General features: G+C 36.6%; 1 protein-coding gene across 2 annotated transcripts in view; it reads left to right on the forward strand.

Annotated features, from left to right (window-relative positions):
* The window catches only part of DPYD (dihydropyrimidine dehydrogenase), a 798,492-nt gene that overhangs the window by 509,555 nt on the left and 268,132 nt on the right, over positions 1-20,805 (forward strand). For both annotated transcript variants that reach the window (XM_025872261.2, XM_073896265.1), the window contains exon 15: positions 13,557-13,625. In XM_025872261.2, coding sequence (XP_025728046.1) covers positions 13,557-13,625 — 69 coding nt within the window. The remainder of the gene's footprint in view (positions 1-13,556; positions 13,626-20,805) is intronic.

Genomic DNA, 20,805 nt, shown 5'->3' on the forward strand with positions numbered 1-20,805 from the left:
AACACAAGGCCAGGAAACATTTGGCCTTTGTTCTTGGTAGTTGAAAAATGTAGCATATGGTAAACCTTTTCACTGAATAGGCATTCACGATCATGCATGTGAAAATGCATTAGAAGAATTTATGAGACATGTGGGGACATGGGCTGCATCTGAGACTAAAATCCTCATCACAAGCTTTTATAGGTTTCTACTGTGATGACTTGATGGTGGGGGAGGGGAAGATACCTCTCTTTTCCTTCATTAAATGATAGAACAATTGGTGGTGGTTGTAAATAATTCAAAAGGTTCTGAACCAGACTTTGTCTTTTAAATTGAATTATTCTAGAGGCTGTTCTTTGCCTTAATGTAAGTAATTAAAACAATCAGTGCTATAGTTTTTATAATATGTTTTGAAAATATATAGAAAATATTTAAATAGAAAGCATTTGATGACCCAAAATTTTAGTCTTATACCTTTTTCCCCAGCTCTTGTTTGTGTTTATCTATATGCAATAATTCCTAAGACAAGTGAATGCTTATAAATTTATTTTTTAAAGAAACTTTCAAATTGGCAAATCTTACATATAGTAAGAAAAATGTATAATCTGCCCTTAATTTAGAGGACTACAAATCCCAGCCATACAATTACTTCATTTTAAAAGGCTACTTTTCTCCTATGTGTTTTGAAAGTTTCCAAGATCATGTAATTCTATGTGGGAGACAGGAGGAAGAGATTACAAAACAAACACCTCATTGTTTTTCCTTAAAAACAGCATTGATATCAACATCTGTGCATTCATGAGCAAAACAGAAAGTATGAACAATGAGAAAAAGGAACATTTAAGAGAAAAAAATACTTTATTTTCAAACTTTCAATATATTCTTGTGAAAAACATCAAATTTTAAGCTCTGCAAAAATCCTTCAGAGTTTGCTTTGGATTAGAATTGCTAATGCATTGATTATAGACAAAAGTGACTTTAGCCCAGCATTTGAAATGGCTGATACTGCAATTAGAAAATTTTGCGAAATGACTAATTAGAGCAAAGAAATTTGGGGATTTTTTTCCAATGTGATTAATGAGGTGTATACCCTTTGCATGCATTGCAAATATTAGTGCATATGTATTATCTTAGAAGTATATAAGTAGGCTTGAATACCATTTCTTGATTTTAATTAGGTTACATTGCCTTTTGAGTATCTTCATATAACAGGTAATGTGAATTTAACAGGGACTTTGTTGTACACTCTGTTTTATTTTTATAGTATGCAAATAAGGACCAAATGCCAACACATTCATTATGCTGTATAAAGTTTATACCAGAAAGGTTCCAATCACTTTGAAAAAGGTCCTGTCATTATTTCTATTGTAAATCAGTATGCCAAGCTTCTGAGAAGGAACATTTTGAACTGAAATATGGAATATAGATGAAATCCTAAGATGTTTACAAAGTGTGTGAAACATCTTTGGTTGATTCTTGTCAACAGCATATTAAGGCAAGGGAATCATTTATCAATATTCAGTGATACAATGAATGTTTTATTAATTGAGTATCATTAATCATTATCCTGAAAAGCAAAACATGTTAGAGGATTTGTTTCTATTGCTGTTTACCAAGGTGCCCATTGTTGGCAGGTGTGGCAGCTTAAAATGAAGGAGGTGAAAACGCATGAGTCCATACATAGCTCCCTGTAGGGAAAGGTCAGATTGACGTGAGGGAATTGGTGGGGATGGGACATGTTGAACAGGAAAAAAGGAGAGCAGAAAAGAAGTGAAAATGGGATCATTTGTGTAAGAAGAGTACACAGGATCCTTAGTTTATTCAGTCAGCCACTTTTCCCTCAGCTCCTTCTCTACTGAAGGAGATGGCCTCAGGGGGAGGAAAGGTGATGAGTGAGTATTTACAGAAGCGCATAGCAGAAACACAGGTGCAATGGAAATACTTAGGTCTCATGCAGAACATTATAAGAAAGGCTGACAGCTTGGTGGTTGAGAATGCATGCCCTTTAGACCTCTCAGGTAAAGAGCATGATTCCTAACTCCCACCCCACTTCCCAACCTTTCCTCCCCCAAGACTGCAGCCAGTCCTAGCATACACTCTGTCTTTAACATGGCATCTGTTTAGAATAGCGGCCCTCTTTGGATCTGTCAAATCAGGGATATATATACATGGTTGTGGATCACAGTTCCTAGAATTTTTCCTGGGTAAATAGGAAAAAAAAATTAATCTCAATTCTGATAAAGCAACGTGAGCCAAGAAACATAATTTAATAAAAAGGTGTCCTAGATATTAGTGAATTTTCTAGCATTTTAGTGAAATCTAAAAATATTCTTAAATATCTATAAAATATGAATCTATCTATAAGATTTTATTCTGTGGATCCATTCCTTTTTAAAAAATATGTTAATTTACAAATATAAAATGCCCACAATGTGATAATATAGAAAGATCAAAGGAGCATATAAAGATGCTTTCTACCCTTTCCAAGGACATATTTTTAAAAGTCTTATCTGTGGATGTTTAAAACCAAAGTATTGCACTACTTCAAAATGTCATTGTTTGCACTCTAACTAAATTGTAGAAAATGGCAAATCTGAATATGACATTATTCTCTTCGTCATAAAAATTATCATCAGATTTCATTGAAAAGTATTTAATGTCAAATACACAACACCATGTAATTCTCAGAATAATCACTATGAAATAAGTGTGGTAACCCAAATCATTCCCATTTTATAGATCAGGTAGCTGATGCAGAAAGACAATTAAATAATATGTTTGTATTTGATCACTCATTTCCCAAGTATGGGGCATCTACTACATGCTGGCACTGTTTTGTATCCAAAACAACAATTCTTACTCTAGTGGAGTTTACATCCCAGCTGACGGGAGAAAGACATTAAATATAGTAAATAAGAAAATGATAGAAAGTGCAATGCAAAGAAAATAGGGCTGGGAGGGAATGGTTTGCAGTCTTTACAATAGAGTGTCACTGAGGCAACGCCATTTGAGCAGAGACTGGAAGGAGGTGTGGGGGAGTGCCTGTGGATGTATGGGAAAGAATATGTAATGTGGAGGGAGCAGTGAGGGCACAGTCTTCCAACGGTGAACAGCACGTCCCACAGTGAATTGAATTTAAGCTGTCCTATAGAATTTCTGTAAAGTAGTAACATATATTTGGAAAAGAGTAAGTTGTGTGTTTTTAGAAGTCCTTGACTTCTTAAAAGCATTGCATTTAACAAGCATATATTGCACATCAACTATGTTATTTATTTCTACATTCAACAAATCTTTTGTGAGTCCCTCACAGGGCTCAAGTACTTTGGTAAACAGAACAGGCAGTCCCAGCCCACAAGAGAGATATACGCTGAGATAGAAGACCCAGCCTATGTCCTCCAGAAGCTTACCATCCAGTACTTAAGACACGATACCACTAACTCACACAACAGAATTATCTAACTGAATGTGCGTTAAACATGCAATCATAGTTAATGAGAGCAAAAGAGCTACATCTCATAAAATAATTACAATAACACTTACTATTTACATAAAAGTTTCATTTGGGAATTTAAAGTCTTTACAGAAAATGTTTCAATAGTCTTTACAACACCCATGTGCTATATGTATGGTATTGGAAGAAGTGCCCTAACTATTTAATGCAGTGCATCATTCCATGTAATTATCTTGAGTCTTCATTACTTTCTTTTTAACCTCTTTTTTTTTTTCAAATTCCTATATTACATTTTAGCACTGTATTAATTATTAGCCTTATTAATTTATAAAAGCTGTTCATTAAATGCAGATTTGTTATAGCCTCTAAATAGAAAAAGTTTAAAATTGGAATATAGATGCTTCATAACATTTTTCAAATCAGCCCTTTTATGTGTCTTTGAAAGGCTGTATTCCTGAATGAACCACATTAAAAGAGGCAATGTTTTATGACCTTTTAAGTAAAAGCAAAATGAAATCTCATACACAGTTTTATGTAGGAAACACACCTTTTTTTGTGTACAGTAAATTCAAATCTCATGGTTTCAGTTGACTTACTGCAACCGCAGTGAAGGGTCAAGAGTGATAGAACTCGAATCCAATTAATCATCTTAGATTAAAGTCAGTGCCAAAGTCATGCTATGAAGACAGCAAATGGCCTATAGGTATAAAAATATATGGGAGTCATGGCAGTTTCATATATGTGTTTATTCTCCATGATTGCAGCAAGTACAATAATCTTTATAGGGATGAACCAGAAAATTTTTAAAAATTAATAATAAAATAACAAAAGGCCATCCTTCCTTCTATAGATATTTATTTATAAAGTACATTAGGTGCTATGCAATGCTGAACTAAATGATAAAAAGCAAAGGTGAATAAAAATTAGCCTGTTCTTCCATTGAATGGCATAAGAGAAGACATTGGTATAAATAAACATGCATCTTTGAGGCACTGTGACAGGAACTGGAATAGAAGTAAGTGCACTGCACTCAAATACGCAATAAAAACAGTGATTCTATCTCAGAGATCATTGAGGTGGTATGATAGAAATGAGCTCTGAGTTAGACCTTGAAGAATAAATAGGAGATATACTGTCAGAGGAATAGGGTGGTACTCTTAAGGAGAAAGACCAGCATGGGGGATGTCCTAAAAAGACATCTGGTGGGCAGTATAGACAGGGGACTCAGTTTGGTGTGCCAAGATAAAGAACAGCAGTGGATTTGGGGCCAGGTTGTAAAGGGCCTGCACTGTCCTATCTTCATTCCTTAACATGTTTAAGTTCTTAGGAAACAGTGAATCACTCATTAGGTGTTGCGCACTTGGTCTTCCCTCTGACTTTATGATTTCCTAGGCCGTTCCATCTGTCTATCAAGCTCAGATGGGATTCATGGAGTTATATTGAAATCACGCATTGGCCAAGAACATCAAAATAAGGTTAGCCTCTGAGAATGCAAGTAATAAAAACTGTCATGCATTGAATGAAATCCACCAAGTATAAAAATAAACCCACAAGGTTTTCTATAAATGTATGATTAAGGAACACAGAAAAATGATTCAGAGGAAAAAAAATATAGCCAGATAATTCAAGACTTGGATTTACTCTTATTAGCTGAACAACCATGAATAGTTGTTTAACCTCTTGAAATAAGTTTTTTTTTCCCTATCTGTAAAATGGGGTTGATAATTTCTATATTGTCATGTTGTTCTAAGGATTAGAGATATGCATGTGAAATGCTTAACACAGGGCTTGGTACATGTCAGTACACAACATATGCTTCACCCCAAATTTAGTGGATTGGAACAACTATTAATTTAGTTCAGAATTCTGTGTGTTAGCAATTTGGGCTGTGCTAAGCTGGATGGTTCTTGTCTCAGCTCATGTCACTTTATCTGTAGTCAACTACCAGGTGGGCTAGGGGCTGGCTGGTCTTTGGTAGCCTCAGCTAGATGGCTCATCCCTGTTCCATGTGCTCTGATCCTATAACAGGCTGTTCCAGCTTGATCACATGGCTAGGCAGGACTTCAACAGAGTCAGCAGAAGAGGACAATGCCTCTTCAAGCCTTGGTTTGGCACTTGCACAACATTGGTTTTGCCATGTTCTGTTGATCAAAACAAGTCACAGAGTCAGTCTAGATTCCAGGGGTGGGTAAATAAATCGCCCACTTGATGGGTTAGCTGCACAGTGACATTGCAAAGGAACATGAATACAGGGAGAGGAACACTTCTTTTTTTTTTCCAAGTACTCTACCACAAGAGGGTTAAGGATGCAAAATCAACTGGAATCTCTAATGTAAATTGAAAGGATAGGAAATCAATATGGTATAGTCTTAATGTAGTAGAGAGGAACTTGGGGGCAAAAGACCTGAACTTAATCCTTGCTTCTGCTATTGATTAACTTGACCCTGGTAAAATAAATGATCTGTGCTCATTATTCTCAGTATAATGTTTTCTAAATTCAAAATTATTGTGTGGAATAAATGAGATAATGTGTCGGAAAATGTGCATTAAGTGTACATATATAAATATATATAATGGATTATTATTCTTTGATATAAAATATCCTTTATAAGAGGTTTCTGAACCTCTTACCTTATACCACCTATCTGTCCTTCTCATTCTCTCTCTAGAATGTAGAAATTTACTTACATTTCGATATTGGGATTGGTAATAAAAATGTACATAACTTGGAATTCCATTTCTCAGCTACATATTCCAATATTCCTTTGAAACAAATATTTATTGAATCCCACTTATGTACAAGGTTTAATATTAGGTGCTAGAGATATAGAGAATGAAAAAAGCCCTGTCCCCCAAAACTTCAGTCATCTTTTCAAAAACACACAAACAACAATTTAATGTAATATTATAAATGTTGTAACAGAGAAATGGAAAGGATGCTGTGGGATTTCAGAAGAGGGATGCCTGACATAATCAGGGGGGCAGGGTACACAGTGAAGGCTTCCTAGAGAAGGTAATGTTCAGATGAGAAGCAGGAATTTACTGGCTAGAATAATCTAAAATTCAGATCCAAATGCCCAGATGGTTGGAGACCATGGTTTTAGACCCTTGCCTGGATAAACCTGGTTCATACCTATGCATCCAGCTCCATTCCCCCATGAAGTATATCCATTCATTTCCCCCCAACACTAAATTGAACTACTTGAGATTTCTTAGAGTATATTCCTTAAACATGGCATCCCATGCCTTTGCTTCTGTTGCTCACTCCACCTGGAATACTCTTGCCTCTTTTCTTTCTAATCAGTTTCCAATAAACACCCATGGATGATTTCCAAATCTAGTAAGAGTTGCTTTTCTAGGATATCTTCCCTGATTTACACAGGTATAAATAATCACTCTTCCTTTCTACTCTCATTATATCCTGGCTCATACACTATAGTTATTTTTGTATCAATTTACATATGTCTGCTTTATTATACCATATGCTCCTAGAGCACAGGGACCATTGCTTATTCATTCAGACAAAAGGAATAGACATATGGTCAGGAGAATGCAGAATACATGTTATATTCAGAAAGAACAGTAATTCAATGTGGTTGGAGTAAAAGTAGCATTGTGGTCTTGTATAGCTAGCTTATTAAAAAACTGGACTTTATCCTGAAGTTGGAGTTGAAAAAGAAGTGTGATATGATCAGGTTTGTGTCTTTAGAAGGATCTGCCAGATGGCATTGGCTGAAAAGAGAGATAAGGAGACTAATAAGGAAGCTACTTCAGTAATCCAGGGGAGCAGTGATGAACATCTTAACTAAGACAGTCATGATGAAGAATCAGAAATACTTAGAAGAGATCATTGGGAAGTAAACTAGAGCAGTACTTCTCAAACTTTTCCTGTGCATAGAATTACCTGGAGATCTTTGAAAGACCCTGATACCTAGGCCTAACTACATACAAATGACCTTAGAATCCTTAGGGTTATTATTATTATTAATTATTATTATTACTATTGTCTTCAGGGGATTTCAAAGCTTAGCTAAGTTTGAGAACCAGTGGACTGGAGTATACTTGGTGTAGGCAATGAGAAAGGGAGAGAAAAAAGAAATCTCCTAGTTTTCTAACTTGGGATGAAAGGGTGGAGTATATTTAACATGAAGAAATAAGGAAATTCAGGGCAGAGAAGTGTAAGTTTGATTTTGGGCAAATTGAATCTAGGGGTTAGAAAGTAGTTGGATATGCTGTTCTTGAACTTAAGAGAAAGATAGAGGTTGGAGGTGTACACTTTATAAATTTCTACATACAAATATTATCTGAAATCATGGCAAATGTGATGTCTAAGAATGTGTATGAAGTGATACCAAAAGAGGACCATGAGTAGACCCTGGGGGCATTATCATGTAAAAGGTGGCCAGAGGTAGAAGAGCCTGAGAAGGAACAAGAAAAATACAAGTAGGGAAAGGAGGTATCTCCAAAGCTCCTATGGAGGAGGGTTTTGGCAAGCTGGAGTGGTTCACTGTCTAAGTGCTGAAGAGAGTTCCAGTAAAGATTTGTGTGGAAAATTATCTAATATATTTGTTGAGGTCACTGGTGACCTTGGGGAGATGAGTCCCTAAACACAATAGGGACAAAAACTAGATGAAATATATAAAGAAGTGATCAAAAGAAGAGGAAAAAGCAGCGATTACTATAGTTCCTGAATAGTCTAGTGTTTTTTGTTGTTGTTGTTTTTCCTGTTCTAGTGGAAAACGTCTGATTTTTCTATGGAAACTATGTGTATATTTGTTTAACTTGAAATATGACTTTTCTATGTTAGGAATAGTTGTATAAGCAACACATTTGTTAGTCCCAAAATAAACAAAGAAATGATGAATTTTTAAATAATATGAAAAGACAACTTTAAGAATACTCTTCTCATCTGCATACATTAAATAAGCAGTACCCGTATAAAATTTGAAGAACTTATGAATTTCACTTTTAATGTCCTATTCTCAGTGTGTACATTTTAGGAAAATTGTACCAACCTCACTTTTGCTTATTTGTACTACAGTATAAAGAACAGTTAAAATTTGAATGTTGTACAGTTAATTAATATTTACTAAACATTTTCTTAGTTTAAATGTCTTTGGAAATCACATGTCTCATGCTATTTTTCCTCCTGGATATAATCCCAGTAGTGTTAAGGGATAATATTGTTAAATTGTTTGACAAAACCTAACTCAGCTACTTGTAATTTACAGTTGTTCACCTTTGTCACTACACAGTTTTTCCCTACTAAAAAATTTAAGTTGTCTTGAAGCTGAACTGTTGACTGAATTTCCAATGTAGTTCATAGTATAGTTATAGAATACCAAAACAGTGTTGCCAACATAAGTGTTTAAAGCACACACTTTAAGTAAATGGGAGTTTGAGGAGATAGCCAGCTTATAACCAATTCGAAGTTTTATGTTGTTCTTCACCTTAATTTCTGATGTGCAAACTTCATTATAATTGAGTTTGAAAAAAAATGCTTAATAAAATCATTTTATTATTTCCATAAGAGTAATTTTAAAAATAATTTAATCATGAATCGTGATTCTTTAATTTAAAAATTAGGAAGGATGACAATAGAAGCATTCAATACTGTTTTGTTTTGCTTTTTTTTTTCAGAATAAGTGTCCTATTTTTAACTTTTGAGGGATTTTTCTAGGACAAACAACATGCAAAATTTGATTCATAAATTATTATAGCTGGCATTTTATATGCTTTAGAATATTAATGTATCATAGCAATTAGATGTCTACACAAAGAGTATACATTTTAAGTTATATTCAGTATTCATGAATCAAAATGAAAGTCAAGCTATGTAAAAATGTGATTTAAAAATATTCTTTGTAAAGCAGAATTAGGTATAAGAATGCCCTCTCCTGAAACACATCACATTTTAATGACCAAAGCACCAAAAACCTGTCTTGATAAGATGGGTCTCAATTATAAAATATTCTGTAAAACAGGGGCTCTGATCTGTGTTCCAGTGTTCTAAATCATTTTATCCTTTTGCTTTTACTAATTAATCTCCCTTTCCAGAAACATTGCCAATCCTGATTAAATACATGTGCATTCGTGGCCTTAGGAATCTTAACCATGAGCTCTTGGTAAACTTGCTTTCCCATTTTCTTGGATGGCAGCTCCAGTACTCCCATCTCTCCCCCATATTTTTAAATCTCTGTCCCTCATTCTCTTTCCTGTCAAGAGACCTCATCTACCACTTAAGAAAATGTAAACCCCAGGAAGGATAATTTCACCTTTTCCATACCAAATCTATAAACTCAAGTGTATCCGTACCTATTTTTTGTCTCTACTTTTCTCTTCCACTCCATCAAACTGGAAACAGTGCCTCTGCTCTTATCAGAGGTTACTTCCTCTACTTATGCAACGGATTCATCATCACCTCTTGCCTTCTCAGCAGGTTCTTCCTCTTTTCCAGATCATTCCCACAAGCATAAAAACATACTCAAATATGGCCTATGAAAAAAAACATCTCTCACTAAACTTCCCATAACTCTTCATCTACTGCCCCATTTATCTTTTAACTAGCCCACCAAAATCTTGGGAGAGATGTGTGTATCACTTCTCTCCCCTTCATATTCTGTTCACTCAGCCTATTCCAGTCTGACGACTGTCCCCCCTGCTTCACGGAAACCCTTCTTGCAAAGGGTACCAATGGTTTCTGTATTGCCAAACCGCACGGACAATTCTCTGTTCTCTTATGCAAACTCTCAGAAGTATTCACCAGCGTGGGTTGCTCTTTACTTTTTGGAACACTTACCCCTCTTGGCATTTGTGACCTCACATTCTCAGGTGGCATCCCGGGCCCTCTTTTTATCTATTTCATTCTCTTCCCTTTGAAGTCACCTAACCAGGTAGCTTTAAATACTGTTATATGTCGAAGTTTCTAAAATGTACACCTTCATCCCTTCCCTCTTTAGTGAATTCTAGATTCATGAATACAGTGATACAATTTATGTCCTCACTAATGAGATGCTTACTAGACATTTTATGTGTAATATATTAAAACTGAACGTCTTAATAATCCCCCATTAGTTATTTTCCCAGGCCTTGTTCCATCTCAGGAAAGTGTCTACATTCTACTCCGTAGTTCAAGCCAGTAATCTAGGGGTTATCCTTAATCTCGCCTTTTCTCTCATCTTCTGAATCTAACCACTGACCAGTCTTATTGGTTCCAGCTCAGAACTGTCCACTTCTCTGCATCTCTATGGATATTATGCAAGGCACATTATTTCAACCTAACTTGTAGGGACAAGTTTTCATCCTAAAACACCTTCACTCCATTCCCTCTAATTTAATGAAAAGCATCTTTTGCAAATGTAGATGAGATTATATTATCACCCTCCTTTAAACCTTTCACTGGCCCCCATTGCTCCTATAGTAAAACCCAAGCTCCCACAAGGTTCAGCTCCCAGAGATTTAGCTACTGCCTGCTTTTCTCATTTTCTCTTATATTCTTCTTGCCCTATCATGGAACTCCATCCATGTGTGAATCTTTGGATCTAACCCTGCCTTTAATGTTTTAGCAACAAGCCTAGGGCCTCCACCCATTTCCTAAATCTTTGTATTAACGGTTTTTTAGTTTGGGGTTTTTTTTTTTAAGATTTTTATTTATTTGACAGAGAGAGAGAGCACAAGCAGGGGGAGCAGCAGAGGGAGAGGGGAGAGGGAGAAACAGGCTCCCCACTGAGCAAGGAGCCCGATGTGGGACTTGATTCCAGGACCCTGGGATCTTGATCTGAGCTGAAGGCAGATGCTTAACTCACTGAGCTATCCAGGTGCCTGTATTAACTGTTTTGTTTTTAAAATTTGTTTGTTTTGTATTTACTTGACCTTGAAGCCACTGAGGACAATAGGAATCTGTTCCACCTGCCCCCAGTTGATTTTCCTCTCAAATGGAGTCCCTTATTTTTTCATGCAAGGGATATTCACCAGGAGGTATTAGTTTGGTCCTAGAAGATCTGGTGTACCCTGTGGTATTCCTCACTGGTCCATTTCAAACTGGGGAGCAGGGCAGGATATCCCTGAGATCTTAGATGACGTGGAAAGGGCAGAAAGATTATCTCTTAACTGAAGGTTCATAATTTATCCTGGTGACCCTTTTTTAGTTTGCAAATGGGCAAGCATGGAATTTGACTCCCCCGCTCCTTTCTTTTAGCCACTAGAGAAAAGGCCTTGGATCATTATTACATTTTTCTCCAAATTCTTAAAAGCTGCATCTTCACTGGACACAAATGTTGAATCCTGAACTTGTCCCCAAATAATTAGGCATTCTCAATTGTCCTCCTTTGTTCATCATTTACTTTCTTCCCTTTGTTCCTCTCTGTATAGAGGAATCTATCTGAACCTGGCTTCTTATTTCTTGTCATTGTCCCACCTTTATCTGACTAATGTTCTGAGATTTCTCTCGGTCCCTCAGATTCAGACTCTCAGATCTTTTGATTCCTCTTTCTCAATTGCTCCCTCTAGGACATAAGTCCTGTGTATTCTAACATCTGATCCTCTTCTCCATCACCAAACCAACACCCGCATTAGCCCTGCTTACTCTTCACTTTGGCTCATAGTAATTATTTGCCAACAGTTTTAATCAATTGTTTATTTTTTCCTTCTCTGACTCATGATATTCATTTCTGCTTACTTTTAAAAGGATGAGCTGATAAAGCAACTCCCCTAAATCTCTGGTGACCTCGTTCATTTATTCACTCAGTCTTATTGTGTGCCAAACACCATACTGGTTATTGTAGATAAAATGATGAATGATGCAGAGTAGTCCCAGCTCTCGTGGAGATGATAGTCTCTCAGGAGAGAAAAAATTAACTTAACGTTACAGACAGGCTTGTTGTCTTCATGGCTTTCAGAACTCTCTCCAATATGGTCACAACTTATTTTCTGTTTCTCTCAATGTCGAAAGCATTCATCCAACTTTTCCAACATATCTTTGTTTTGTTTTCTAGACATACATAAAAAGAGCTGCATGTGGTGAGAGCATAAGGACTTTGAGTGGACTCTTCTACTAGAATCTGTGACTTTAGGCTTGGCACAAACTCTTTGCATCTCAATCTCAGTCTTTAAATGCTAATGATAAAAAATTACTGATGTATATTGAATACTTATTTTGGGCCAGCAAAATCTAGTGGTTAAAAGCACAGACTCCCAGTCAAACTGCCTGGGTCTGCGTCCTGCCTCTGCTTCTTATTAGCTATGTGACTTCTACTCAGTGCCTCAGCACCTTCATCTGTAAAATGGGAAGAATAATGTTGGGAATGATTAAGTGAGTGAAGTAAAAACCATTAAAACAGTACCTAGCACATCATAAGAGCTATATAAGCTTTTAGCAATTTCTGTTAACACTTTTCTGGGTAGGTAGTACAATTATCCATATTTAACCAATGAAGAAACTAAATGATTTGCCTACACAGTAAGGGATAGAGTCAAAGTTCTAATCTGGACATTCCAGCTTCAGAGCAGGTAGTAGTAACTACTACTCTGTATAGCCTCTGTTATAGGCTTACTGTAAGACTATAGTTAAATAATCAACATTTAACAAAGTTTAAAACTGTAATGCACTATGAATATGTAAGGTATTATTATCCTTGTTGTAATAAGATATGATTGAAGAAGACACTAATTTCTTTCTTTTCCATATCCTAAAACTTTTAGCTATACCAGTAATTATATTAATGAAGATTTCCATGTCATTGTATAATTTAGACAGCCCTTTCACATACACAAATTTATGTAATTCCCACTATCACTTTCTGAGGTTGGCAAAGTCAGGATCATTGTCTCCATTTTAAAAATGAGAATGCTTAGGATCAGAGAAGTTAAGTAACTTACATAAGAATTCAAAGGTAGTAAATGAGAAAGTCTCTAACCTAAGTCTGAAGCCCTGAATCTCATCCCTTGCCTCACCATAATACGCTGCTGTTTTTAAATAATTTGTCTTTCAACAGATCAAAAACTAATTTTTATGATATGCTTTACCATTATAAACATATATGTGTAAATATTAATATACCCTTGTGTGCAAAACACCCTTGTGTACAACCATGTGAACTAACATTCTTTCCTTTTTTTCCTTTTGAAGGTCGTGATTGCTAGCATCATGTGCAGTTACAGCAAAAATGACTGGATGGAACTTTCCAAAATGGCTGAGGTAATGATTTCTTTAGTCTATATTTATTTTATTTCTTCTCTTCCATTTTTATTAGTTTTAAATAAAGAGCTGCCATGAAAAAATAGCCCAGTAGAAGTAAAATTGAGTGGAAAATGGTAACTTAAAACATTTCTATTATAATTTGTTTACCCTGTGTTTTCATTAAAATGATAGAAATGTAAATTTAAAAGGAATCTATTCTATAAAAGTGGTCCCTTGGATTTCACACACTACCTAAAAATCCTTTATTCTTTGAATCCATATACTCTTTATTTGCATATTAAGCAAATTGTATATTATGATGGATGCCATGATAAAATTTAATTCTACCTTTGAGAGTGCAACAGGATCTTACCTTGCCTTTAGGCAAACTAGTTTGACAGCGAGAAGAAATTTTGAATATAAAACTCTTGAATATTTAAGATATAAAAGGTTCATTTAATACTATTCTAGTTTGAATACAGACATGCATAAAATGGTAAGACAGAATGCTCCTGAATGGAACACTAGTCAGCAGGTTTTCTATAATATAAATTGAATCTTGCACAAATGCAAACAACTAACCATGTGCCTCAAATTTGTATTTCAAATAGAAAAATACATACCTAAAATTGTACACTTATATCCATCATGCTGTCATGAAAAATATTCTAGACAGCTTTAGCTGAGGTTTCTTGAAAACCACTCAGAAATGTAGAAGACTACATCTAACAATACTTATATACTAATGACTCTGCATTATAAAATACTATGAAACCTTCTATGGTGTTCAAAAAGTGTACTTTTTATTTGGATATCTTAATACGGTGAGGGGGAAAAATGACTTCTGGGACTTAAGGGGGTGAAATTAAACATGATCAGTAATTGGCTTCATGATCTTTGGTGCTGAGGCCACTTTATACATGAATTTACCTAATTGACCATGAAATTTTCCACAGAACCTGTGCTTGGCATGAGCTTTGCCAATTCTAAGCTGACTATGATGAATGGCTTTATCATGCTGCTTGCCTCTTTCTGTAGAATAGGATACTTTAAATATTTTCTTCAGTGATGAGCATCAACTTTTAAATAAGCAAATTTTACTTTTAAATACCTTTAATTAGTAACATACCATCTTAAAGGTGCTTTTCACATTTCTTACATTCTATATCTATTTCTTTAATTTCAGTTTTATTTAATATCATTTTCTAAGTACGCATAGCAAAAAAAAAAAAGAAAAAGAACAACAAAAACAAAAGAAAGGAAAGAAAGGAGGAGAAAAAGAAAGAAAAAAATTTTAAAAAGGAAAAGTTATGCTTTCCTTTCAGTCAAACCAGTCTGTTACTTTCCACAGGAAAGCAATCTACATATCAAGGTCAATCTATAGATGGTGTCAATTAAAAAAAAAAATCTCCCCTATAATCTTAAAATATGAACTGTCCCAGTGTGTAGCACCTGAAGAAGCTCTCCCCAGGCCTCCACATCCCCTGGAGGGCGACATTAGGTAGCATGATTCCTCATAGCTCCTCTAGGAATCCCATAATGCTTTATAGAATCAGTGGTTGGTTTTGTCTTTATGAATGCATGCTTCAAAACAAATTAAAACAGATTTTTTTTTTTTTACATTGGAAGAGCCCGCATTAAAACAAACCAACAAAAACAAAAAAGTATTTGAGCCAAAGTTACTGTACCACTTACAATGTACATTTCTTTGGGGGTGGTGATAATGGGCGGTAAGAAATCAGAGATATCACACCAGCTGTTCTAGCACCAGTTTTAAGTTCAGCAAATGACTTAATGTGATGATGAATATACTTTAAATTCATGAAGTTCCTTTCCTTATAGTAGATTAATTTTTGAATTACACAATAGGGAACTGAGGAAATCTGTTATGAGCTCTTTACTATTATATCTGAAAACAGAAATGACACATGTGTAACAGCAGGACAGATCCAAATCCATACCAGAACCTGAAAAAGTAAAGACAGAGAAACTGTGTCAGAATGAAAGTTTGTGCAAGGAACGATCATTATTATTTGTTTATTTGTTTCACCAGAGGCTACCACTGTATTTTACTATTCTAAATAAACATTTAAGACCATGTGGGTGGTTAAAAAAAATAGAACCTAGGTACATTCTTAAAATATGGTAAATTCAACTGAATGCTGTTTTTTAATGTATATCCAGTGTATCTTCTTTATCATGTGCATATTTTTTAGAAAGTTTTGTTTTCTTCTAGAAATAGAACCATACTGAACCAAGCCTTCCTTTTCACTCTAACCCAAGAATGACCACACTTTTAATGTCATCTTTTATGTATTCTTCAACCTGGTTTGAATTTGTTGTTTTTTGAACACCAGGAAAAAGAAGTGACCTCAGGAAGAGTTTTCACAGCTTGGTGTCGAATCAGTAGCATTGTTAGGGTCTGCTCAGTTTTTCGGGATCCGATCACAGTCTTTCCTCCTTTTCTGGGTCACGGATGACCTATTCCAATTCCATACAAAGGAAGATCTGTGAAGCACCTACTGTGTGCACGGTCTCTTGCCAGCCAGAACAAAGGTGAATAAGACAGCCTCAGCTGTATCAGAAAGATACCATTCAGAAAGATCAGAAAGACACCAACCTGAACCACACTGAAAACTCACAATATCAGGTCTTACATAGATCCTGATCTCATTGTAATAGATCTTGGATCCATTTCTTTCTCAATGTGCGTTAGCTTAGAAAACAGAGGCTGCGTCAAAGTTCACGTGAAGATGCTTGACTGAAGGCTACAACCCCAGAGCAGTATGAGTGGGGAGAAAAAGGAAATGGGATAGGAAGAAGGGAAAGCAGAGCCCGTGTGGTGCATGGCAGAGCTGGCTCCCATTTCCCAAGGAAATGGAGCTGATGGCTCAGTCATGTGGGACAGAGAGTGCCATGTAAAATCATCCTGCCTCCCAACAGTTTAGAGGAGAAGAAGGGTGTGAGATGTACCTCCTGCTTCCTTTCTGTCTACTTGCTTGGACTGGTCAAATTTCACACCCCAGGGCTTTCTTTTCCTCTGCCCTTCTGGGGGATTGTGTATCCTGCCCCTTTTGGGGCTGCTGCTAAGTCACATGCCACACCATGTTGTGAAATGTTTCTTGTGTTTCTTGTGAGGTGTTGTGAGATCTAAACCCAGAACTGAAGGGAAAAGCCCAAGTCCCCTGCTCAGGCCCGGCTGGGCACTGGCATTCCTGGAACTGCCGCTGGGACAGGCACGGACGGCTGAGGCAAAAACTCTGCTTTCGTGCTGAGGGAGCTGTGAGAGCTGGCCATGACGGGAGTTGCGAGAACAGCAATAGGGCCTGCGGTCCCTTTTTAAGCTAGTGGCAAAAGCTTGAGTGGCAAGTAAGGCCATCAGATTCGAAGCAGCGTATAAATTGAGTGTGGCTCCATAGGCGTCTCTGCCACCCTAATCCCAGTTTATCTGAGATAGCACCACTCATCTTCTTGCCCTCAATCCATCCAAAATCTTCCCACTATCTTTCTCAAGATGCAAAATCCTTAACTCGACCTGGACGTGCTACATAGTCTGGCCCCTGCCTGTCTCCCCAGTGTTATCCTCAGTTTGTTGTCCACGTTCCACACCCATTGGCCTTCTTTTACTCCTCTGACATGCTCCCAGCTAAGAGCCTTTGCTCTTCCCTTGGCCTGGAGTAGTCTTTCTTACTCACAGAATGTTCTCTCTTTCTCAACTCTGAGTGTCCTGACCAGTAGGTTAAACCCTCTGTCTTGCTCCTTCTAAGCTCCTGTCCCCAGAAGCCAACTTACCATTAAAACTAATGAAACATAAGCTTCAGGGCCCTTACTTGCCCAAGTCACTTCCAAGCCCCTGAACCTAAATTTCGTATTTGTAATTTTAAATAATTTTTTTTCTCAAAAAAGTTTCCTCAGTTTGTTTAAGCTTTAGGCTCCCCAGAATCTAGGTGTATCTCAGCCTGTGCTTTTCCTTTGTGGCATTTAATTAAGTAATCAGCAATGGTGTCATTAGCTCTTTAACGTCTGTCCTACTTATTACAATGCAAGCTCCTTGGGGGTGCAGACTCCTGACTGGTTTACTGCTTAATCTCTAAATCCAAGCACAGGGCTTTGCTTACCAGTGGGTATCTGTCAAATATTTGTTGAACTAAAATAGGGGTGCAGAGCTGGTGTAGTGACATGTGACAAACAAAAAGGAAGCAATTACAGAATAAATGAGAAGAGTGGCACTTTATTTGGCCCCAATGAACTTGCGGTGATTAACATACAAAGTAGAAGGTTTTAAGTCAAGGATCTGATGAGGGATTGCCAAAGGTCTGACCGTGATTGGTAGGATGACACAAGAAGGGTCCAGGGGAAGGACAGTTATCAAAACCAAGTGACCACACTATTCCTAGCAGAGGGTCCAAACAAACCACTTAAAAGCCAGGTTCTTACCATTTTTTAACCTGAATTTGGGCTAGCAGTGTGTTGTGAAATTAAGTTGATGTTAGAGTGAGGAGATCTCAAGTAGGCTGAGGTAGAAAGCAGATAGTATTACAGAAATGTGTAGTAGCAGGTGGGCGTAAGTCCCTGCAGAGTGACAGTTAGCAGCACAGAACGCGATCAGGAAAGGTGGACGCCTCCTTGCGGACAAGAGGTAGTCACTGACTTAGTGTCCAGTGAGGCCCAAGCCCATTCAGGGTGTACCTTTGCCAAATCCAGTTCAGAGAGGTTTAAGATCCTGAACTTGTGTCTCCAGTTTGGGATAGTTGAGGCTAGATGACAGTGTTGCTATGTAGAAGGTCAACATTGGACATTTTATATTCTTTTAACAGACGAAAGTAAGAGAAAATTCAAGAAGTGTACCTTTGTGTTCCACCAAGGGAACACCCTCCTGACCCTCTGGGGCTCTGATGCTTTTTGCCAGCTCCCACCTCCCATGGAAGCCTTCCTTCCCACTTGGGCTCTGATATACTACAGCAGGCCACCCTCCAGATGGACATCCATCTCATTGTTCTCAGGCTCTGATACCCCCGCTGGGTTCTCGAGGCTCCTCCTATATCTTCTTGGTCAGCTACCTTGCTCTGTCTCACCCAGTGACTTAAAAATTACATTGATCAGGAAGGAAGGGAGAAGTAAGAAAGGGAGAAGAGGAAGAATTTTGTATCTGATTTTGTTGTATATACTGTACAAAGGTTTGTGGTTTTGCTACCTTAGTTTTTCTGAGAGTTTTTATAAAGTGATTCAGAATTTTAGAAACTACACTGCTACCACTATTCTGATAATTACTTAGTATTATTTTTTTCCCCCTTTTCTTTCCCCCTCCCCTGCTGAAGTATAAATAGTTACTTTAAATCCTTTTATAGAAGACTGGGCAAGGGCAGGTTGGAGATTCTAATTGGATGGCTGGATAATGGATGGATGGATGGACAGACAGAGAAACTGATAGACAGTAATTGCTTATACTTGCATAATATTTACTATAGTCCAATGGCACTGTTCTAAGTCATTCACTTTTATTAAGCTGATTTATAACTTAAAAAAGCAACCTATGAGTTACTTTGATGGTTTTCCACTTTTTGGAGACAAGGAAACTGAAGCAAAGGAGAGTCAAATAATATGCCGAAGACCACACATGTAGTAGGTAGTAAAAGTGGGATTCAAATCCATGAAATATGCCTCCAGAGTTCCGGCTATTAACATAGACATTCTCCTTCATATAAATAAATGGGTGATAAGTAGATAATGTATGAAATTAGAAACAGCAGATTTTCTATGTCATGGCCTTCACTAGAGTACTTTATTGTGTAATCATTTAGGTAAGGTAGAATAAACTCTGGGCTAAGTGAGTAAACTAAAAAGCTGTGACTAACAGGAGTCAGAATGCATGCCCAGTTTCAGTTAATTTAACATTTCATGCTAATTCAGCAATTAAGGCTTTTTGAATGCATATAGTTGCTTGGAAATGGAATTAACTGCCTTTTAAGGTGCTGTACATCCTGTGATGAGAATATTCAAACAGAGGCCAAATGAATGTTTTCTGTTCTCTTGGTGTCACCTTAAGCAGGATTATCTCAGTTTTGAGATAATCAAAGGCCTTTTCAGATGTGTTTGGTGGGTCAATGTTTATAGATATACATAATACTGGGGAAATCTTTATTAATTAGTCTCTGAAAAGCCTTTAATGGGGATAGGTGGTTTTATAAGATTTTAATTTTACTTCAAGTTTAGAAGGTTTAAGGATGTCAAATGTTACATCTTCTTAACACACTGTACCAACTCCAGCCTTGGAATTAGCGATTGCTAATAAGTTTTGATAGTAAGAACACAGGCCCTGGACTCAAAATGCTTGGTTTCAAGACCCTACTCTCACAAGATGTGAGATATTAAGCAAGTTCCTTGAATTCTTTGTAACCTCTATTTTATCATTTGTAAAATGGGAATAATGATATATCCCACTGCAAAGAGCCTAGTATAGTATCTGGCATATTGTAAGCACTCAATAAATGTTAGATATTATCATCTACTATCACAGCTAATTGTAAGCTTCCACTTACATTTTAAGAAAGATGTATAATGTAAATATGTATACAGATGCCACCTAAAGTTTATCTAATCCAAAATGTTGTTGGACTGATTTACTTTTAATTGCTGCATTTCAGCTAAACAAAGAAGTCTAAAGGAAATATTTGAAATAGCTAAGACTAAAAAAAAGGGCGATACTGTATATAATTGTACAATCTTTTAATTAAGCTGGTAATTCCCACATGACATGTTTTTTAGATAAGTCCTATTATGTACAGTTTATACTTGAGTAGTTGGAGACAAAGAAGATTAACTGACTTCCTAAAGCATCCCCAATTCCTTAGCAGATCTGGGATTAGAACCCAGAATTTAGGCTGTGCTTTGTTCATGCTTACCAACAAACCAGCAGGGAAAAAAAAAGTAGCATGATTCATGGTAATGTTCAGATAATAAGAAGCATTTTAAAACTGAATTAGGGAATCAAAAGCCATAATGAAACCATATTAGAAAACAGGCTGGATGATCAAATGAGCTCTCACAAATGTGCAAAAGAAAAAGCAGACTCACTAATGAATAAGATGGGTAAGAAAGTCAACCGAGAAATTGCTAACTAGAATTCTTCAATTTGTTGAGGTCCCACTTAAAATTTATAAAGCAGGAAAAAAGAGGCTAAAATTTTGAACAATCAGGA

This window comes from Callorhinus ursinus, unplaced genomic scaffold (genome assembly GCF_003265705.2).
Source record: "Callorhinus ursinus isolate GAN/ISIS: 27379988/994484 unplaced genomic scaffold, GSC_fseal_2.0 scaffold9, whole genome shotgun sequence".
In the NCBI taxonomy this organism is placed as follows: domain Eukaryota; kingdom Metazoa; phylum Chordata; class Mammalia; order Carnivora; family Otariidae; genus Callorhinus; species Callorhinus ursinus.